Genomic DNA, 23,724 nt, shown 5'->3' with positions numbered 1-23,724 from the left:
AAAATAGCTCTAGGGTTAAAAAAAATGACAGAAAAGAACAAAGGTAAGTAACTTATTGTGACTTGGGTATTGCCATCACATCTCATTCCCAACCCCCCCCCCCCCATTTAAACATATTTAAATATGCATTTATTAACATTTTCTTATTATTCGATCATTCTATTCTTATACTGTGAATTTAGTGTGCTTTGTATTTTTTCTACCTTCGACTCTAGTTCATGATTGTATATTTCTTACTATCGTAATAAAAATAATACGTATAAAATATTAGTGTTATATGTACTCACATGTACTTATTTCAGAATGATCAATAAACGATAAGGGTGCTGATGCTGGTAGGGATGGGTGTGGTAGCTGTGACCACTCTGTGACTGACAACAAAACCATCCAATAAACTAACAACAAAACAAAACGTCAAAGGTGCATTAACCAATCAGAGGCTTCGATGACGCCTGGAACACGCCCCTAATATCTTTGACAGCTGCTCCAGGAAGGACGCTGAGGAAGTGAATTATTTTTTTTGTTGTTGTTAAATAAACCGTTTCATTTCCTAATAATGACACGACTAAAGCTGTGATTAGACTGACATTAAGAAAAACATCATTTTGAATTTTGGTAAGTTAACTAAATAGCTATTATCCTGCTCGCTAATTAATTAGCTCGCTAGTCAACGTTTTGTTTTGCTGTATACCGAACGGCTGATCACTCACTACATAGGCGCACTTAGTTAGAGGGCTTTAACGCCATATCTAGTGCACTTTATTTCCAAGTTACAGCTATTTGAGATTCGGTGTTGCAGGTATTTCCCTACCGCTCTCTGTTAGCTAGCTAGCCGGCTAATTATCAGTATTTGTTTTACACCATAGCCGTCTTGGATAACTTGCATTGCAGGGCAACTAGTTTACTCTTACCTAAAGGTTATGGGTTTTGATTTTATAGCTATATAGTGCAGTAACATGTTGTACTACCTGCTGCATCTGTCAGCACATCTGTAAACATGTGGAATTTGATATTTTAGATGGTAATGACAAGCATGAGTATGGTTCTGCTGCAGAAATCCTTCAGAAAACTATTTTATTTACATCAGATGTCGTGAGGGAGTGCTCAAGGTAAAGCTATTACACTAAATAAACAAATATGCGGCTACAAAGGTTGCCTTTGTGACCTCTGACCTTTGATACTCCGCACCAGGCCTTTAATTTATTCAGGCAGGTATGTTTTTACCATTCAGGATTTATTTCTCAGTAAATGGAAAACTACTTACCCCAGTTCTCTTGACATAGGTTGATTCATTGACTGATTCATTTATCAGTTTATCTTGTGATTCATTGATTCATAGGGCGCTTCCCAAAACTCTCATTTATGTCTCCTTGATTCCTCAATTGGACCACGTTCAGCCCAAGACCCTGGGAACTGATTGGTGTCCGCCATCTTTAAGAGAACAAGGAACGAGGACGGAGGAGGCTTCTAGAGTGAGGATACACAGGTGCTTCCTACGTGGAAGTTTGTTGTTGTTGTTGTTGATGTTATAGCATGTGATGTAAATGCCCCACCTCTCTAAAAAAAAACAACCACCTCCAAACAAATGACGTCAGTAATAATAAGAACGACAGATAACAAATGTATAATCTTAATTTTCGTAAACAATTGGGGAATTAATAGAAGTCAGTTGGTTGAATCTTGCTTACGGTATTGTTGTACAGTTATTAGAGCTGGGAAACACGTGATTCAGTCATTTACTAAAGTCACTTTAAAGTCATGTTTAATTTGGTTTCAATTCATTTTGTCCTCTCTGTTTTTGATTCATTGAATCATTCATTCGTTCATTTATCGATTCATTAATTGATTCAGTCATTCAGCGATTCGTTCATCATGTCGTTCATTGTTTGATTGATTCGTTGATTCATTCACCCATCCAAAAACGAGGTCGGCTCCAAACATAGTTGCTTACCTCTCTCACCGTTGCTTTGTTTTATGCACAAAGCGTGAAATGTTTTATTTTCTGTACGTTTTACTCTTTAATTTAACGTCTGTCTTGCTTCTGCACCTGCTCACCTGTCTCACACTTGCTCTTATACATGCTCTTATACATCCCTCGTTTTTCTATGATAATCACTACATTATGATCGCAATTATTCTGCTCAAATGTAAAGTCATGAATTTGTGATCGAAGTTATTGTAGTGAACGCAGGAATAAAAAAAATTCTGATCTTTTTAAATGAACAGAAAGAGACTTTTCAAGCGTTCTTTGCGTTCACACCGTTTGAATTCACATTTATTGATTGTGTCTTTAAAATTCTAGATATAAAGACCTATCTGAGACTGTATATTTTATTTTCATTTTTGTTGAATAGTTTGAATTGGAGGTCAGCCTTTTTATGATACGCCTGTGCAGTAAATGAATCGTGGTATGATGAAGAACCTGTAGGACAACTATAAAATGCTGTTTCGCTTTCACGCCTGCACCTACACCCGGGTAAACAATTTTTAGGATCCCTGAAGGAAGTGTTTTTCTTTTTCAAATTGATGTCATCGTCCACATACAGAATAATTAAATAAAAGAAAAGAAAACTCACCTATAGTAGAAACCCAATACACAACATAGATCACCGATTAAACAGACATTTTGATGTATTGCATATTCTCTCTCCCTCTCTCTATGTCTCTCAGAGATGGAGACTTTAATTCCCATCATTAACCGGCTGCAGGAGGTCTTTCTCACCGTCGGAGCCGAGGTCATTCAGCTCCCTCAGATCGTCGTAGTTGGCTCACAGGTCAGTTCAACATGGCGACCCAGTGGCTTCATGTCTCTCTGTACAGAGCGACATCGGCTGCTATATATACCATTTAGCCATAACATTAAAACCACTGACAGGTGAAGTGCATAGCATTGATTGTGTTGTTACAGTGGCACCTGTCAAGGGGTGGGATATATTAGACAGCAAGTGAACAGTCAGTTCGTAAGGATCTGAGCGACTCTGACAAGGGCCAAATTGTGATGGCTAGACGACTGGGTCAGAGCTTCTCCAAAACAGTAGGTCTTGTGGGGTGTTCCCGGTATGCAGTACCTACCAAAAGTGGTCCAAGGAAGGAGAACCGGTGAACTGGTGATGGGGTTATCTGTGCACAGGGCTCATTGATTCACATGGGGACCGAAGGCTAGCCGGTCTGATTCGATCTCACAGAAGAGCTACTGTAGCACAAATTGCTGAAAAGGTTAACGCTGTCTATGATAGATAGATATCAGAACAGACCGTGCATCACAGCTTGCTGTGTATGGGGCTGTGTAGCTGGAGGCCAATCAGAGTGCCCATGTTGACCCCTGTCCACCACCGAAAGTACCTACAATGGGCACGTGAGCATCAGAACTGGACCATGGAGCAATTGAAGAAGGTGGCCTGGTCTGATGAATCACGTTTTCTTTTACATCGTTTGGACGGCCGAGAGCGTGTGTGTCGCTTACCGGGGGAAGATATGGCACCAGGATGCAATATGGGGGGAAAAGGCAAGCTGGCAGAGGAAGAACGATTCTCTGGGCAATGTTCTGCTGGGAAACCAGGAACGGTTTGCGGAACATTGAGGAACAGGAGTTCAAGGTGTTTACTTGGCATCCAAATTCCCCAAATCTCAATCCGATTGAGTTTCTATGGGACGTCCTGGACAAACAAGACCAATCCGTGGAGGCCTCACCTCACAACTTACACAATTTAAAAGATCTCCTGCTAACGTCTTGGTGCCTGATACCACAGCACAACTTCAGAGGTCTTGTGGAGTCCATGCCTCGACGGGTCAGAGCTGTTTTGGCAGCGCATTATTAGGCAGGAGGTTTTAATGTTATGGCTGACCGGTGTAGGTCTGATGTAACTATGAGTAATATGCAGTACAAATCATGCCACAGGAAACACATTTAGATTCAGATTATATTTGTGTTGTACATATTTTCCATGTTGTGTATCTGATTGCCTCCACAGAGCAGCGGGAAGAGTTCTGTGCTGGAAAGTCTGGTCGGACGAGATTTTTTACCCCGTGGTTCAGGAATAGTCACGCGGCGCCCTCTAGTGTTGCAGCTTGTGAACGTCCCGGCACTGGAGGAGCGCCGGAAACAGGAGAATGGTAACTACATGCTGCTCTGTTCAGTATATCTGTGTAACCTATAGCAACATCAGAGTATAAAATACTAATAACTACTGCAGATCTTTTATAACACCAAAAAAAAAAAACAATAAAAAATATCCTGAACCTCCTGGATCTGCTTCAAGCACCATCTCTTGAAACATGTGATTCCCAATGCAAGGACTTTTGGGGGCAAAAAGGGTCAAAAGATGAAAAGAAGTCAGTTGTTGAGGTCTGTGACTAAATGTTACTTTTGCCAGCAGCTCTGTTATTTAATGAATACAACATTATGATGGCCAAATATCTCGAAAGTGCTGTGAAAATTCAAGTTAAATATCATTAACCAGAATACATAAGGGCTACCATGGACAAGTAAATAAAATCAAGTCCGAAACACTAACGTTCCTGATTAAAAACATGATATTCAGAATTTCCATATTTTGCGTAGAACAAAAGCATAGGTAGTAAAGTTACTACCTATTTGTTTAAGGCACAAAAGTCCCGTTGAATTCTTCGAATCTGATTGGTCAGAAGGCAGGTATCAGTGTTTTCGTTCTGATACGTTATCGTCTCCATAGTAACAGCTCGTACGGCGGACGCTCTATATAATCGAAGCTTAATAAAAACATGTTAATAAATAAAAGAATCATCGATACGGTGCAGTTTTCCATGAGGAAACGTTTATGTGGTATTTATGGAAGGAGTCTCCGGTGTCGGAGGTATCGCTGGAAGTTTTCCGCCACGGGAAAGCCTTCAGGACGGAGGACGTACCGGTTTCTCACTAACACGATGAGCTGAATTTGATGTATTATTAAGTTCAGGAGAGATAAAAGTGAGAGGCTGGAGGGGAACGAGTGTCTATAGCTGCTGTACCATAGGTACTAACAGGAACTAGCTTGTTTTGCAGAGTTAATTAAAAGTCGCATGTTTTTCTTTTTTAAAGTAACTACTTCAACACCATGTTCCTCGTGGTTAACGTGGTTAAATCAAATAAATATTTCGTTAGTACCCGTTTGTTTTGTTTCGTTTGTTTTTTTTAATCACGTCTCCTCCTTTCTCTGTAATGTGTGAAAGTACCCGTTGTAGAATTGTAGATATTTCTGTACCTTCTATTAACATCTGCCTGGATTGTACTTTCTGTCTTCTTACTATTTCACAGAAAATGGGACAAAAGCAAGCTCTCAGTGCAGCTTTCCAGGTCTCTGTGTGTAAATAACTCTTTAAACTGCATGCACTCTTCCTGTCTGTTCCTCAGTTTCACGTCATGTACTCGTTGTGTTTGCGTCTGTCGTTAATCAGAGCCATTTTCTGTCCCGTGTCCCGTCCACGAGATAGAAATAAACCACCTTTCTTTTACTTTCATTTTTAATCCACTTACGTCCACTTTTCTATAATTTCGTTCATTCATTCCTTCATTCATTATTTAATTTCAGAATGGCTGTATTATATGGGTCACATCTCCATTATATCATTCTAATGATGAAAGACTCGTTGTTGCACAAAGACAAGTGAATGAAAATTGAATTGGAGTCGTGACTGAGCAGTTTTCGTGTTCATCTCATTAGAAAGCCTTGTGAAAAAGCCACCATTATCCCCACAGTGTTCTCTCATAAGCACGCTAAATGCTTATTAACACGTCCTTCTTTTAATTCTCATTACAGGAATCAAAGCTGAGGAGTGGGGAACCTTCCTTCACTGCAAACACCAGGTATTTATCGCTTGTCCCCCCCACCACCACCACCACGCTAGAAATGTGCGCGAATAATGACGCTGAGCCGACGTGATTGTTCGTGTTGTTGACAGGTTTTTACGGATTTCACCGAAATTCGAAATGAAATCGAGGAGGAGACTGAACGCATCGCTAACAACAAGGTACTGAGGTACATGTAAATCTGTAAGCGTATGGGCACTGGAACAGTGACTTTTCATTCGCCCGCTTAAGTCAATATTTGTGAAATTCCTTCACTTAGACATCACAAAAACACCATGTTTTACATTTCCAGCCTTATTGCAACATGGCTCTGATGGATTATCCCTCTTTTCTCAGCTTCAGAATGGCTTAGTTTTCTCCCATAGACATCTCTCTGGTCTTCATGTTGGTTTATCCTTTTTAACAACAAATGCAGTCTTCACAGGCGACCCGTAGAGCTCAGACCGAGAGTCGACATTCACTCAGAGCTATTAATTCTTTAAAAAAATCAGTTTAACAAGGCACCCCTGGGCATCACCTGTCAGTTGCATGTTCCAATATTTTTGATCACTTGAAAAAAAAAATGGGTGGGTTCAAACTAACGGTGCCGTGTTCTAAGTTTATGTTTAACACATCTAGATGTAAATATGAGGAAATGAAAGCTTTAATTCTGATCTGTCATCTCACGTTCATCTTTTGATCTCAAACCCAAACGTCTTCAGTGTATTGGGGGGTGGGGGGGGGGGTGGGGTGGTGGGATTCCCCTTGCTGTTCCAATACTTTCAGAGGGGACCGTATATAATTTCAAACATTTTTTTTCTCACTTTTCTGGATATGGATCCACACGATTGTAATATTTGTAAACGTATTTGAATATTTCTCTACATTCTGTGGAAAATCTATGATAATAGATGTGTACACTCTCACAGAGGCTAAGCTTGTGAAAGTCATGTGACATTCGAGTGTCAAATCCATAATGCTGGAATCGGAGTCATTGTTAAGGCCTCTCGTGACTTCTCTTTTTGTTTAAATGAATTTTATATATGTGCATGTGTAGGGTATCAGCGCAGAACCCATCCACCTGAAGATTTACTCCCCTAACGTTCTAAACCTCACCTTAGTCGACTTGCCTGGAATCACCAAGGTAACCACAGACGCTTTTTTCCCTTTTTGCACATTATTTTTATTTTTATCACACGTTTTATTACGTTAACACCTGTAAGGCTTCATTTCAGCATTTCACACTTATTTTTTTTTTTTTTCTTTCCTCAGGTGCCAGTAGGTGACCAGCCAGAAGATATTGAGACTCAGGTTCAGGAGATGATCCTGTCCTTCATCTCCAACCCTAACTCCCTGATTCTGTGTGTATCTCCGGCTAACTCAGACCTGGCCACTTCAGACGCACTAAAACTGGCCCGTGAGGTCGACCCTGATGGTGAGAGAGAGCCCTCATGTCTCCTCATGTCTCTGGTATTCTGTCTGTGTTGGGTTCATTGTTTATAGAGCTTGTTTAAATTTATATATACGTATGTATGTATATGTGTGTGTATATGTACATGTATGTGTATATATATCTCACAAGTTCCATGATATTTCAGAAATGTGTATTAAGGTATAATTCCTCACATTGTCGATATTTTATCATCATATCGTCCAGCCCTATTGCACACCGTCTTTATAGATACATGTATCTGACTCTGTGTGTGTGTGTGTTTTGCCAGGTCGGAGAACTCTGCTCGTCGTGAGTAAACTCGATCTGATGGATGCTGGGACGGACGCACTGGAGGTTCTGCTTGGACGCATCATTCCTGTCAGGCTCGGCATCATCGGCGTGGTCAACAGGTCAGAGTCCAATCACGGTCCAGAGATAAAATATCTCAATATTTGCACTGTGAAACATTATTATAATCGGCTGTTCCAGAATTACCAACAGCTCCTGAAAATACCTTAGGGGATAAGCCAGGCTTTTATAAACCTGTCTTTTGCCTTGCAGCTGAAACTATTATCAGAGCTACTCTTCTAGAAAATTACTCCGCACTTTAAGAACAATCAGATTTGATATTGTGTATACACAGTTTTTATTACTTCTACATGACTTTGAATACGTGCGCTGTGGTTTCTGCCCTTGTTATGAAATCTGGTTTCATTTAAATGAAAAAGCCACGGCCAAAATATGAGCAATCATATTCAGAATATGGTTATTGTCAACCGAGACAAAAATCCAAATACATCTCTTGTATGGTATTGGAGGGGGAAGTGTATGTACCTTTACCCCCTGTGTGCAAGTTACTATGCATTCTTAGTCTACCTTAGTCTAGTAGTATACAGTAATGTATACAGTAGCTTATTGATGAGTCCATTTGGTATAAGATAAGTTTTCCTCTTTTTGCCCAATGAGTGAGAAATTGCTAATCTGTCAGTGCAGAGGAACTTTCCAGTCTACTTTGGACTAAAATTTTACTTGCGTTACAAGCTGGGAGAGACGCCTTCCTAGAGCAGACACAAAACCAAACTGGGATTTTTACATGGCTGGGATGACAATATAATTGGACATTGCATGTTTTATTTCAAGGCAGATGTGAGCGACTGTATTTGTGACCCAAATCCCATCAAGTAGTAACTTTCCTTTTCCACAAGTGGGCAGTATTTCAACATTATCTTATTTGATATTTTTTCTATGTATATGTACAGGTATTTATTAACTTTTTTTTGGCGATCTGGGGAAAAAAATTGTAATAAACTAATCTTTGCTTGACACGATGCGTATCACGATATATAATTTAGCTAACAGACTGTCTGAAAAGCAGTAGTAAAGTAAACCAGATAAAAAAAGTTAAACTGACTTTGATGGTACGATTCTTTCGTGTTTTTTTTGTTTTTTTTAAAATTATGTCAAATGAATGGCATCCATTCAGTACCATTTCATTTGTAATTTTAACATTTAAAAAAAAAAAAAAATACATTACCATACAATAAAATACAATACCATTACCAACGATATCTCAGAAAAGTGTAGTCATTTATCACAATATCGATATTATATTGAAATATCGCCCAGCTGTAGTTCAGGTTAAATTATGTAGTCTTTTCAATGGACAGCTTACTAAAAGAATTAAGAAAAGAAGCAACAAAAAGAAAAGCGTGGCAGTTCTTTTCTTTCTCAGGAGCCAGCATGACTTGAACACTCGGAAAAGCGTAGCAGATGCGTGCCGTGACGAGCAGGCGTTCCTGCAGCGCTACTATCCGTCTTTAGCGTCACGCTGTGGCTCACGCCACCTGGCACGCACGCTGAGCCGTCTGCTCATGCACCACATCCGCGACTGTCTGCCCGAGTTAAAGGCACGCGTGACGACGCTGAGTGCCCAGTTCCAGGCGCGTCTGAGCAGCTACGGGCAGCCAGTGGAAGACTACAGCGCCACCCTGCTGCAGATCGTCACCAAGTTTGCTTCGGACTACTGCAACACCATCGAGGGCACGGCCCGACACATCCAGACCTCTGAGCTGTGAGTGTCTTCAACACACATCCCCAAATCTGTTAACCGAACCTGCGTGTCCAGAAAATGCCCAACAAAGAACTCGTATACATTTTACCGTAGTAGAGCGTAATGTATTGAATTCGTGATTGTGTACCACCCCTGTTCCAAAAAAGTTGGGACGCTGTGTAAAAACAAAATGCAATGCTTTGCAAGTCTCATAAACCAATATGTTATTCACGATAGAACATGGAAAACATATCAAATGTTTAAACTGAGGACATATAAAAAAAAATAAATAAAAAAAAATAAGGTCATTTTGAATTTGATAGCCGCAATACAAGTCAAAAAAGTTGGGACGGGGGCTGGAAAAGTAAGTGTTCGTAAAAAGAAACAGCTGGAGGTTAATTGTGAACAGGTCAGTAATATGATTGGGTATAAAATGAGGATCTTAGAGAGGCAGAATCTTTCAGAAGTAAAGATGGGCAGAGGTTCAGCAATCTGCGATAAACGCAGCTGTTTCTGAGCCCATGCAGTGATTTCCATTACAGAATCCTGCCTGTTTTTAATGCAGTGCCGGCTGAGGGCCCGAAGATCACGGGCATGCAGTATTGATTTGCACCCTTGTCTCTTGCGCACAGAGATTTCTACAGATTCTCAGACTTTTTGGATGATATTATGTACTGTAGATGACGAAATATTAAGTCTTCTCAATTTTACCTTGAGGAACATTATTCTGAAATCGTTCCACAAATTGTAGACGCAGTTTTTCGCTGATTTCTGCCCATCTTTACTTCTGAAAGACTCCGCCTCTCTAAGATCCTCTTTTTTTTTTTTTCTTATACCCAATCACCTTACTGACCTGTTCACAATTAACCTCCAGCTGTTTCTTTTTACTAACACTTACATTTCCAGATTTTTGTTGACCCCGTCCCAACTTCTTCTGAGACGTGTTGCGGCCATCGAATTCAAAATTACCTTATTATTTTTCTTAAAACGGTACATTCCCTCAGTTTGAACGTTTGATATATGTTTTCTACGTTCTACTGCGAATAACATACGGGTTTATGAGATTCGCAAATCATTGCATTCTGTTTTTATTGACATTTTACACAGCGTCCCAACTTTTTTGGAAATTTTGTTGTATGCAGTATGACGCTTAAATTTGTCTGCCCTTGCCTTAGGTTTTTAATTCATTTCGGAAGCGCACCCCTCTCGATCGCCCTGCGAAAAATGTCTTCTTTTTACATTTTTTTTTTTTAAAGGAAATTTCGGAAAAATACGAGGACAGGGCGGCGTGAAACGGAGTTACTGTTACCCCGACGTTGACTATTTTATATAACAACATGCCCTTAAGTCTTTTGTTCCTTTTTATACCACAGCAGTTTGTCAACATTTCCAATAATGTTTTTATTAAAGAACGTTGTAGAACTTCTACAAAACAACGTATCGCTTACATTCTAGCAGCTGCCTTATTAAACATATTAAAGATCTGCCACCTGCAGTCATGTTGCTCATATATCCGCCCCCCCCACCAAAGCGTGAGTGGAGCGTCCCACTGAGCCGCTTTTCTTCGCTTGAGAGTCAGGACAGATATGGAAAGCCACACATTTCCTCTGTGCAGCTGAGCGAAAATGACGGGCAGCTAATTAGCTGGAGTACCGAGCTCATTACGTCCACTCAGGGAAGGAAATATGACTCCAGCCTGTAGTGCGCTTCCACTCAGCCTATTCTTGTGCGAAGTGTATAACTGCTCTGTAAGTGCTGTCTGTTGCCACAATCTACCACTCAGGCTGTCTTTTGTGCGTCTTCGACAGATGCGGCGGCGCTCGGATCTGTTACATATTCCACGAGACGTTTGGCCGAACCCTGCAGTCCATCGACCCGCTGGGAGGACTCACCGAGCTGGACGTCCTCACGGCCATCCGAAACGCCACGGTATGTTCTTTCTTTCAAAAAGTCCATCTTCTGGGTCATTGGATGTGCATTGTACGTTCTGAAAACCGAGTGGTGGCTGAAACGGTACAGCGTGAGCCCGGGTTCACGGAACGTCACGTATCGGAGAACGATTAACGCGCGAGCCTTGTGTAATGAGACTTTCAGCTTTCTTAAAAACAACCGCAGTGCAAATTTTCACCCCAGTTAGTGCACTCGGATTAAATTCACCGAAAGGATTTAATTATAGAAAGGCGATTAACGCGGCCCTAGGTGTCTGAACCACCTCGTCCAGGTGCATGCTGGGTAACACGTCGTTTGTGCCGCAGGGTCCACGGCCAGCGCTGTTTGTTTCTGAGGTGAGCTTTGAGCTGCTGGTGAAGAAGCAGATTAAGAGACTGGAGGAGCCGAGCCTGCGTTGCGTGGAGCTCGTCCACGAGGAGCTGCAGAGGATCATCCAGCACTGCTCGTCCCACAGTACACAGGTAAAACACAAACACACACACACGTCATAAAATATTGTCACCTAGTCACTATCCTTCCTAAGGACTTGTTCTTATTAATCCATAATTCAGCAATATAGAAAATCCGGCTGCAAGTCCACACGGAAATTGGGCAGGAGGTGTGTAATTGGCTTTGTATATAATGTCTACCATTTAACCTTGGCGTGTACGATGTGAAAGACAGATACGCTTCACGCTGACTTTATTATTAAGACACTTATTATTAAGTAGCGCTCACATCTGACTCTTGCCACTTTTGCCTTTTCGTCTCAGGAACGTTTTCACATCTGTACTGTATACACGTCCTCACGAACACATTAGTGTAGCATCTCTAAGCCAAACTTTTTTTTTTTTTACCTGCACCGTGTAAGATGTAAATAATAACATAAATAATTCAACACCGTATCGCATCGTTTATAATGATATCGTAATAATTTTGTGCCTCCGACTCATCTGAGTCACACGACTCGCATTGGCATCTCGCTCAGACACGGCTAATCGTATTCACGCCGTAGACTTTTCATTCATATTCCGCTCATCGTCACTTCCTTATCTTTTATTTTATTTTTCCTCCTCCTGTCTGTGTTTGCACTCGTTACACATTATCACGCTCCTGTTTCCTGGTTTACGATTCAGCGTCAATATTTTTAGAATGAGGATACAGGTGTGTAGGTAGCGATAACGAGTCATATTGGGTAATGGATCGTAATGGATCTCGGGGGGTGGGGCGGGGGAGGGGAGTGTAGCGCACGTATTAAATAACGGCCTGATTTATCTTCGGTGTGTAGAAGAAGACTAGTGTTGAGTCTACAAATTGTGTGTGTGTGTGTGTGTGTGTGTGTGTGTGTGTATGTGGATGTGTGTGTTCACAGGAACTGTTGCGCTTTCCCAAACTGCATGAGTCAATAGTGGAGGTGGTCACCAGTTTACTCAGGAAACGTCTTCCAATCACCAATGAAATGGTACGAACCAGGATTCTCACACACACACACACACACACACAAGTGCTGGTGTGTGTTTTTAGAACTGCGATTGTTGGCTTTGTGTGTGTGTGGGCATGTTCTTATGTCTTGATGGGGACCAAATGTTTCCACATGTAGAGGAGTGTCTGATAGTTTTGACTTGTGGGGACATTTTGGATTGTCCCCACAATGAAAACTGTAAAAAGTGTAAAATTGTGTGTGTGTGTGTGTGTGTATTTCTGTTTCAGGTCCATAATCTAGTGGCAATAGAACTTGCGTACATCAACACTAAGCACCCAGACTTCACAGATGCTGCACAAGTGTCTGCTTCTGTCAACAGCCAACAGGTACTTGCACACACAAGCACAGATATAAGACCACATACTAGAGGTCGACTGGCTATTGGCAAAAATCCACACCGATAGTTTGTCCCAGTTGCGTCTGTTGCAGAAGCTATTGAGAAAGGTCTGCTGTCATTATACAGTACGACAGCGGCCTCTACAGGCGAAATAAAAACTATCACTGACAAATTATGTTGTGTTATTTGAAGTGTTTTTTTAGTCATTTTGGATGTCTCTATTTTTTTTAAAATTTGTTATTTGGAGTGTTACTTTTTAGGTTGAGTTCGGATGTGTATCTTCTGTTTACTTTAGCAGTTATTAATAATTAATATATATTAATATTTATATATTTATTTCAATTAAAAAGGTACAGTACATTTTCGTGGTGCAGTCAGTGCTGTTTGTTTTTGTAATAAAGTTCAGCAATATTTTACTCTGAGCGTTACGCTTTCATTCGGTATCACTTTTAAAAACCATCGGTTGATTAACGGATTATCGGCAGGTGCCGCCCAACTTAGTTATCGATATCGGTAAACTATCCACTATCGGTCGACCGCTACCACACACACACAGTCATGTCTATTTCATTTTCTTTCATACTGCATGTACACAAATGTAACATAACAGTCATATGGTAAAAATGCAAACATAACCATACGTCATGCATTGATCCCCAGACTGAGTCACTAGATGGAGGAAAGCGCTGGAAGAACGATAAGATGTTGTCGGAGGAAAAAGGCTCAGTGCCTGGATTTGGAAGCCCTACCAAAGCAGTCAACCTATTGGACACGGTAAGAAAAAACCCATCCTAGATCTAGTTCCCTGTAGTGTCCATATTTATAAAGTACATCACAGGTCTCAAAGGGATAGGGGTCACTTTGTCGGTACACAATTACTGACCAGGTAGGTGTACTTATAAAGAAACGGCAACTTAACATTTATTTCTATAGCACATTTAAAAACAACACAAGTTGACCAACGTGCTTTACACTCCCCATACACACATACAATAAAACACAGATATACTCATCACTATTCAGGTTCCATGCTTCTAATGGCAATTATATGCAACAGAGTAGAGATGCGTCTTCAACGTAGATTTAAAACATTCAATCGAGTCACAGGCTCTAATGCTGGAAATATATTCTGGAGCAAATCCAGGTAAACCTTTCAAAATCATTAGGGAGACCTTCTATTGCACTCTAAAATCAACAGGAAGCCAGTGCAGAGAAGCTAGCACTGGAGACATACTGGAGCATTTCCTCATGCCATTTCCTCATGCCTCTTGCATTTTGCACCAACTGCATCCGGGAAAGCGTGTTCTTAGATAACCCTAGATATAAAGAATGACCGTAATCCCGTCTGGATGAAATAAAAGCACGAATCACGGTTTCCATATCATCGAAAGACAAGATGCTTTTCAGTTCGGCAATGCCCCTCAGTTGAAAAAACAAAACAAAACAAAAAAAAACCTGCCTATAACCACGGAATTAATTTTTGAATCGATAATCACACCAAGGTTCATCACCTGCATGTTAACACTGTTGGCTAAAGGGCCAAGATGTAGAGAATGCTGTTTGGCCAAAAACCACTACTTCAGATTTCGACTCGTTAAGCTGCAGGAAGCTGGATGCCATCCACACCTTTATTTCATCCAAACAATCAAGCAGAGATGTAAGATTGGAGTTATCATTACATTTCAGAGGTAGATACAACTGGGTGCCGTCTGCAGAACAGTGATTATGCCACGTTGTATTTTTGACAGATTAATCCCAAAGGGAGCATGTAGAGAGAAAACAGCACAGGACCGAGACAGGAACCTTGAGGAACCCCAGACGAGATAGGCCTTGAGGAGGAAATCGAGCTCCCTAATTCCACAGCGAAGGTTCTCCTATATAAATAGGATGTGAACCTTTTTTTTAACATTTTAAATTTTTTTTTAATTTTTTATTTTTTGCACTGAGATCAAGAAGCACTAAAACAGCACCTTTCACAGAATCTACCAGCAACAACAAATCCATTAGTCACTTTAAGAAGGGCCGTTTCTGTACTATGTTGAGACGATTTCTCCATTATTTTCGCTATTAAAAAGGGCAATTTTAAGATCGGGCTATAATTATTTAACACCGATGGGTCCAAGTGAGTTTTTCTTTTAAAAGAGGCTGCACCAGGGCGTGCTTAAAATAGGATAGGACCAACCCCTCTGTCAAACTCTGATTCACTATAGACAGCATCGTGAAACCCACCACATCCCAGACCTGAGTTAACAAACGGGGCGGAATAATATCGAGCCAACAATAAGCTGGTTTAAAGAGGTAAGATGAAATAAACAGGCTCAAACATAAGTAGATGGACAGAGGTAAGAGGGTCCGGAGAGGCTTGAAGACGACCAAGATCCAGGACAGAATTAGAGATGCTGGCTCTAGTAACAGTAATCGTATCCTTAAAAAAATAAATAAAATTGCAACAGGTTTTCACAAGCTCTCCCAGAGTAATCAACAACAGTGGGACATACAGGATTCAGGACTGTATTTGTTACCCGAAATAAAATTTTCAGACTATGATGAGTCTGAGAGATTAGGTCAGAAAAATACCTCGCTTTGACCGATTTAACGAACTGTTGATGTGAAACCATACAATCTCTGAGTGTCTCGTACGAGACCTGGAAACTGTATATCATTGTAAATGGGACATTTACTGTGCAGTTCGGACGTGACCGATTGATAGATTTGTTTCCTATCCTGCAGGCCCTGCCGATCTCTCGAAAGCTGAGTGCACGTGAGCAGCGGGACTGCGAGGTCATCCAGCGCCTCATCAAGTGCTACTTCCTCATTGTGCGCAAGAACATCCAGGACAGGTCAGAGGACAAAGGTCAAGCCGATTTAGCAGTATATTACGTCTGACGAATAGTGCGGACACCTAAGTCTAAACCTGTATATAAAAACTATTAATAAAACTGTTTACAGGATTAACATCATGTATTTTCTGGTAAATATTCAGTATAGAATCAGAATCTGACTTGCATGGAAAGAGAAACTGTATGGATTTATAGAAATGCTTAAAAAAAAACAACAAAAAAAAAAAACAGTTTATGTGCATGATGTTCAAGCTTTGGTTACAGCAACATGAATCATATGACAAGCGCTCTCACACTGTATGAGTATTTCCAAAGCTAAATGTCACGTCTGTGGTCCTCTCCAGGCAGCGCCCCTGTAGTTTGTGCCAGTGGCAGGACTGTTACTAGAACAGGAATGATGTCCTATTTACACCATCTTTACTTAAACGATGTTTAAAAGATGTATTATCGGACCGAAAGCCATCAGGCAATTTGTTCTTCGGTGGTTTAAGCCAGGCAGCTCTGAGATTTAGACTTACAGCCTCCCGGTTACAGTATAGAACCTTAAACACTCAGCCTTGAAAAAATAAATAAATTAATTAATCATCCACTTACAGTACATTCAGTGTCTTGGATCACGGCCAGTCCTTTCTCTCTACCACTTGGTCATTCTTTTCTCTCTCACTCTCTCTCTCTCTGTCTGCTCAGTGTGCCCAAAGCAGTGATGCACTTCCTGGTGAACTTTGTGAAGGAGCGTCTGCAGAGCGAGCTTGTGGGTCAGCTGTACAAGCAGCCTCTGCTGCAGGAGCTGCTCATTGAGTCTCAGGAAACGGCACAGCAGCGCACTGAGGTCGCCCACATGCTGGAGGTGAATGTGTAGTCAGTGACGTGTGTGTGTGTGTGCAGATAAGTGTAAGATAAATAAGGTGTAAAGAGGTTAATGAGCTACCTGAGGGAGAGGAGTTGGTGGTTATGCAAATGAGCTGCATAAGCTGTTACAATGTCCGTTTCTGAACACAAACAATGAATGCGCGTATGAGGATTATATGCTACAAGACATACTTCTTATACTTGCGAGCCACAGTTTAGATTAGATGCCGACCCAGAAAGCATATTTCACCAGACTGAACCAAGAGCAAGTGGCTTGAACCAAGGCGTGATACAATCCATATTATTAGGAACACCTGTACACATGCTCATTTATCCATCATACGATCAGGCAATCGTGTGGCAGCAGCGCAATGTCTAAAATCCACACAGAAACAAGTCAGGAGCTTCAGTTCACATCAAACATCTGAATGGGGGGGGGATCTCCGTGACTTTAACCAGCTTGGTTGGCAGATGGACTGGTTTGAGAATTTCAGAAATCTCCTAAGATTTTCACACACAACATTCTCTAGAGTTTACACCGGATGGTGCGAAAAACAAACAAAATAAAACCCCCATCCAATGAGCGGCGGTTCTGCAGTCAGAATAAAGGAGATAAGCACTCTTTACATCCGCGGCGTACAGGAAAGCATCTTCGAACCGATACACTCATGAGGACTGATCTCAACGTCTCTGGTCATATGGGTTCTTCCACTTTAGTGTATCAATCAGAAATATGCATTTGATTCTGCTTCTTTTGTCTGGCTTTGTTTTCTAAGGCAAACGTCTGTGATTTTTCCTCCCTTGTCCCGTCTTTTGTCTTCTCAGGCGCTCCAGAAAGCCAACAACATTATCTCCGAGATCCGAGAGACCCACCTGTGGTAGCCAGATCTTCACGGCAGCGACACGTCGACGAGTGTGTGTGTTTACGTGTTCGTATGTGCGTACGTCCAATAGGTGTTTAAATGCCTCCCAGAGCAAGCGCATCAAACATACAGTCGGGTCCATAAGTATTTGGACAGCGACCCGATTTTCGTCATTTTTGCGTCCGTACGCCACCGCAGTGGATTTGAAATCAAGATGTGATTGAAGTGTAGAGTTTCAGATTGAATTCGAGAGGTTTAACAACAACAACAACAACAACAACAACAAAAAAATGTTAGGAATTCCAGATATTTACAGCCAGGAATTACAGTCCCTCTATTTTCACAGGCTCAAAAGTAATTGGACAAACCGACATTCAGAACTATTCGGATTGTTTTTCACACTTGGATGCAAATCGTTTGCAGTCATTGACCGCCTAAAGTCTGGAACTCATGGACATGGTGGTGTACCGAGGCAAAATAACGAAAATTGTGTCGCTTTCCAAATACTTATGGACCTCACTGTATTTGTAACCACTCGATCTTTCAGGTACTTTCTGTTATTGCTGTGCAAACACAGCTGTCTTTTAAATATGTATTTGAGCATGTGTGTGTGTGTGTGTGTGTGTGTGTGTGTGTGTGTGTGTGTGTGTGTGTGAAAGAGAGTGAGAGAGTCAGAGAACCGTAGGTCAGTACGACAAGCCTGCTTATTTTCCCCTGAATTAACAGACACTCTGAAAATGCACTGAGCTTTAAGAGAAGCCCTTGAGCCGTAGATGCTTTCTGACGATCCCGAAAGAAAATGACTCAAACTTGAATTGTTTATCTGCTAGAATTTCTCAGCAAACACCAGACAGCTACAACCGCACTCAGAAGGTTTGTAGCGGACCGACCCATAATGACGAACACGGATTAAGTCCGTGTTTTTTGTTTTGCTTTCGTGAGTACCGGAGCATTTTTCCATCTGATATTGAATTCACTGCACCCGGAGCGTAAGTGTGATTACCACAGAATTCTGAGACGTTTTCCTGCACTGAGAAAATAATGGAAAAACGAATGGCTGGAAATAAACGTTGACTTGACTTGAGCTCAACAGGTTTAAGCCAACACGATTTCTGTTCGTTTCTAAGCATCGTCATCATTTCTAAGAATCATCTGCGGTAATCACACACGCTACAGGTTAAGGTTGAAACACTGGAGTATTTCTTTTAATCTAAGTTGTCGGTTTAAATCTGTAGTTAATATTTTTCAGTTACGGTCTTGTAGCGCGTCAAAAGTAAGGAATAAAACACACCAGGATGTGCTGTTAAATGCCTGAAATGTGTTTTATTCCTCTCATACCACAGCAGTTTGCTAATGATTACAGTTGTTAATTTATTATTGAACACCGCTTCATACTTTTTATCCGTTTATAGTTACCGGTAATGTCATGGAACGTGCACGAAACAGGTTAGTGCCTGTTATCACCTACAGTCCCCTCCGAAAGTATTGGAATAACAAGGCCAATTATTTATTTATATATATATGTGTGTGTGTGTGTATTTATATATTTGCTATGCACTGAAGATAACATTTGGGTTCGAGATCAAAAGACCAATATGAGATGATGAATCAGAATTTCAGCTTTCATTTCCTCATATTTTTTGGTGAGCAAAAGTAATGGAACAGATAGTCTTAAAGTTAATTAAAGCGCTTAATGTTTGTGGTTGCATATCCCTTGCTTGCAATAACTGCATCAAGCTCACGACCCACTGATATGACCAAACTGTTCCATTTTTCATTCGCATTGCTTTTACAGGCTTGTACTGCAGCTTCTTTCAGTTGTTAGTTTGGTTTGGGTGGGGGTTTCTCCCTTCAATCTCCTCTTCAGGGGGTGTAGAGTATGCTCAACTGGGAATACGTCAACTGCTGTTGTTTTCCTTGGATGACCCATTTTGTGTCTCTTGCTCAGTACATTCCAAATTGTTGTACTGGCTATTCCCAATGCTTGTGCAATGGTTCGGATCGATTTTCTCTCTTTTCCATAGCTTCAGAATGGCTTGCTTTTCTCCCACAGACAGCTCTCTGGTCTTCATGTTGGTTTATCCTTTTTAACAAGAAAGGCGAGACCTAGGGCTCAAACCGAGAGTACACACTCAGAACTATTCATTCTTCAAACAATCAATTTAACAAGGCACACCTGGGCAGCAAGGGCCACCTATCAGTCGTGTGTTCCAATATTTTTGATCACCTGAAAAATGAGTGGCTTCAAACAAAAGGTGTCATGTTCTAAGTTGTTACATGTCACATCTAGATGTAAATATGATGAAATGAAATCTGAAATTTTGATCTCGCGTTCATCTTTTGATCTCAAACTCAAATGTCTTCAATGTACAGTATAGTGAAAATGGTAGAATTGGCCTTGCTGTTCCAGCACTTTCGGAGGGGACTGTACATTATAGCAACTATAAACGGTCTTTCCCTGACCAGCCTCTATGTTTTTCCCTGTCTTAAAAGTTAATAAGACTAAAGAGAAACTACAAACCACAACCTACTCCATCTTAAAGACTTTTCCCATGGTGGACAACTGACTTGACTGTTATGAAGATTTTCATAAACTTCACCATATGTTCGATTAGATGGTTTTCTTTGGTAAATAACGAAATGCGTTTATTATTAGGCTTAGATCATGTGGCGCGTCTGCCACATGAGAGGGTTAAGGGCCTTGCTCAAGGGCCCAACAGCGGGCTTGAACCCCCCAACCTTCTGATCAGTAACCCCGAGCCTTAACCGCCAAGCCACCACTGCCCGATCATGTATTAGAAGCTTAACATCGTATGACCAATCAGAATAGAGAATCCAACAACGCCGTGGTATGAGTATTACTACGCCACTTTCTCTTAGAGCTCTGAACAGAGATGTAAAAACGTTTAATAACCAATGGCACATTTTAACATTTAGCCTTCATGCAGAAATACGAAGCATTATTATTCTGTAAGCGCAGTGTATATATGATTATTTGGTGTCATTAATATGAATGTGCAGGATTTTAGCAGGTTGTGTACAGCAGCTGTGTTTGTGTCCAGGTTCCTTGTTTATTTATGGAATAAGAAACAGGAGATAAGACGAACAATGATGTTGGGAAGTGTGTAATAATTGGTGCTGCAGGTTACGATTAAGAAGTGTTCATTTGTGTTATATTTATTCTTGACGGAGTGACCAAGAAAGGAAAAGAGCCTAATCAACAACGCAACAAAGTTTGATGTGTTAAATCAGTGTACACGGGCTAAAAACGGCCAGCCGAACAAAATGCGACTGAACAAATGGACGTGATTAATAGCTGACTATTTCACACCACTTTGTTTAAAGTGATTTGATGTGTGGTGTTATCAATGGCTGAATATTTAACGTGAGCATGAGTACAGGGTTGTGAGGTTGGGAGAGTTCATACTGAAGCCATTCTATTGGTCTTTTGTGTAGTAATGCCTTTGTCTAGCCGTTGAGTCACGTACATACTGTAAGACTGAATATCACAAGGCTGTAAGGCTGCTTTCACCTGGTGTTTTTTTTTCTGTGTTGGTTTGTTTTTCAAAAAAAAAAAAAAAACCGACACAAGCCCTAGCTAGTATCAGCGATCTAACTAGCCTAGTTTGCGTATTAGTTTTATTATTACCCGTAATAATTAGTCCCTCCAGGATTTTGTGATCACATGAATGAACGCAAAATCAAGCACAATATTTTTCAAAATGACTGCGGATTTGGGCCAAGGCGCGTCACGTGATGTCATCACAACGTGCATTCGGTCAAAGCCCTGTTCGATTCACGTGCGTCGAACGTGAGTACAGCTAACAGATTTCATTTCATTTCCAACAAACATCACTGCAAAAAAAAAACATTCGCGCAACTGCAATTTTGACAATTTTCAATATTCATAGTTTTTGGATATCGATGAGTGTAACTCCGGTGACGAGGAAGTTGTTTGCCTTCGTTCTAGCTCTGGAGGTTGAAAGCTGCTTGTACGACTTGACCGTGTGAAGCCACGGTACATCGCACTCTGCTATAAAAATTGTTAGTTGGGACGCCGGAATATCGACAGTGAAACAGTTTCGATTCAACATGTCATCAGTATCCTTATGTACGCTCACTAGCAAGACAAATTTTTCACCAACGCTTTACTCTCCATGTTCGTTTTTCTCGCTTGAGCCCCAACGTGCGGTCTGTTTGAGAGAAAAAAAAAGACGTTTGAATTCACTTTTCTGAAAAAGGAAAATGCCCTGCGCTACGTCCCAAAGATTTCCAAGTAAATAAACATAAATATTAGTAGACGTTTGGAAAGTGAGGTTGAGAAAAAACACCAGTTATAAAAGCAGCCTAAGGCCCTGTTCATATGTATATGGATATTTTTTGCAAACATTGTTTTGTATTTATTTTATTATTATTATTATTATTATTATTATTATTATTGCAACCAAAGCTTTTTTTTTTTAAACGCCCTCCAAGGTGGAGAAATGCAAAAACCCCTTTTCCATTCTTTTCATGGATGTTTTTGATGATGTTTTGAAACCGTGATGTCATGGTTTGGCGGTTTTGTGTTGTTTATTGTGTGGAATCCACTGCTCCGGTGCTACAAATGAACGTAAATATTGGTGAACTCTTGGTGTTTAAGTGGAACAACAGGCTATGTCCACATTAATCCGGATAAATTTGAAAACGCAGCTATTCGAAAACGATGACGTATTTTTAGTCATGTGACCAAGATGGTGGACGATGTTGTACCGCAGTTGTTGTGCCAGTGTGATAGCTTTGGTAAAGATTATTACTGCTCAAAAACGCAGCTCTTAGCGTTAATCTTGAGGCGTTTGATGTAATGGTGTATCGTTTGTGTGTTATTTATGTGGACGGAGATATTTTTTTTAAATGCCGTTCACGTGGGGGCGGGATTATCTTTTATTAAAATCGAAAATATCCGAATACGTGTGGGCGGGGCCGGATTTTAGCGCAACAGCTTAAAACTGATGTTGCTGTGTATCATCTCTTAGGACTATACGCTTTTCCATACTGCTTGACGTTTTGTTGTCATGAGAATAGTCTTGTACGCGATGGCTGTTGTAGATTTCGCGAGTGCGCGTGTTATTTGCGTTCGGACATCCCGAGCGGAAGTGTGGGCAATGCATCTCCAGGTGCATTCATATTCATAAGGTCACGTCTTGGCACTCGCTGCACAGATGCTGCACAGCTCCATATTGAAGCCACTTGCAGAAAGACACGTTGTGCGAACGCCAGCGTTGTTGAAATGTTGATCTACACGCTACGAAATGAAGACTTAGGCTAGTCGAAGAGTCAGAGCTATTCCCTGCCATCCAGAGAGCACGCGTATTCCGTCATCCGCCACTCTTCCCCAAACTTCAGAGGATAGAGTCTGTATTTTATCCGCACTCGGAATGTCGAGAGACCGGAGCGACCTTGTTAAAGTGGTGGAGTGTAATGGATGGGAAAGAGGTGTCGAGCTGGTGAATTTTAATCACCTCTGGTGCAAGCTCAGCACTGACGAGCTTATCGCTTAACACGCCGAGCTGCATAACGACACGTCTCCACGTCCTCGCCGCAGAACGACACTCGCTCTCAGCCTCTCCTCAGCAGCTCTTCCGGGCTGTTCATCATTTTTCTAGATGCGTGATTTATTTTAGCAACAGCCGAGAGCTGAAATTCTTTTTTTTCTTCCCTTCCGATGATGCAACTTGTTGAAATGTGTTTGCATAGATCTAAGGTATGTGTGTGTGTGTGTGTGTGTGTGTGCGTGTGTGATTTAAAAATTTTTACGAAACATATCATTGTCACAGCACAACGTGTGCGAGTTCTCGTTTGCCATTATGATTTGTCAAACATGCTTATGTACTGCTGTCTGTTTGTATGCCAGTAAAATTGAATGCAAGGGGTGTCTCTCCTCATTCTCGCACAACATATCTTTATATCTGTTGGATTTTTTGGGGCTCGACAGCTTCAGGGTCTGCGGTTTGATCCTGAGCTCGGTTTATACACTGTGCAGATTTTTATGTTCTCCTTAGGTCCGTGTGGATTTCTTCCGCCTTCTTTGGTTTCCTCTTGGTTTCCAGTAGGTGGATTGGTGTCTCTAAATTGTCCCTAGGTGTGATTGAGTGAGTG

The 23,724-nt window shown here is 41.1% G+C and overlaps 1 protein-coding gene across 6 annotated transcripts; it reads left to right on the top strand.

The window, feature by feature from the left end:
- The first annotated feature begins 435 nt into the window (after positions 1 to 435).
- si:dkey-32e23.4 (dynamin-1-like protein) lies at positions 436 to 23,523 on the top strand. 6 transcript variants are annotated; one of them, XM_047155425.2, is made up of 20 exons: positions 436 to 615; positions 1,340 to 1,486; positions 2,355 to 2,476; positions 2,671 to 2,774; positions 3,972 to 4,113; positions 5,273 to 5,311; positions 5,775 to 5,821; positions 5,917 to 5,985; positions 6,861 to 6,947; positions 7,076 to 7,238; positions 7,525 to 7,645; positions 8,968 to 9,306; positions 11,094 to 11,214; positions 11,541 to 11,696; positions 12,587 to 12,676; positions 12,925 to 13,023; positions 13,695 to 13,808; positions 15,765 to 15,874; positions 16,562 to 16,721; positions 17,549 to 23,523. In XM_047155425.2, the coding sequence occupies exons 4-20, from the start codon at positions 2,673 to 2,675 to the stop codon at positions 17,603 to 17,605; spliced, it is 2,016 nt and encodes a 671-aa protein (XP_047011381.1). In that variant the 5' UTR covers positions 436 to 615; positions 1,340 to 1,486; positions 2,355 to 2,476; positions 2,671 to 2,672; the 3' UTR covers positions 17,606 to 23,523. The 6 variants fall into 6 exon arrangements, with proteins under 6 accessions (XP_047011381.1, XP_047011384.1, XP_047011382.1 ...); XM_047155428.2 differs by lacking the exon at positions 2,355 to 2,476 and having other exon boundaries at positions 1,398 to 1,486; XM_047155426.2 differs by lacking the exon at positions 2,355 to 2,476 and having other exon boundaries at positions 1,340 to 1,472.
- The last annotated feature ends 201 nt before the right edge of the window (positions 23,524 to 23,724 follow it).

This window comes from Ictalurus punctatus, chromosome 5 (assembly GCF_001660625.3).
Source record: "Ictalurus punctatus breed USDA103 chromosome 5, Coco_2.0, whole genome shotgun sequence".
NCBI lineage: Eukaryota > Metazoa > Chordata > Actinopteri > Siluriformes > Ictaluridae > Ictalurus > Ictalurus punctatus.
This window is presented reverse-complemented; position numbering and strand designations above follow the sequence as displayed.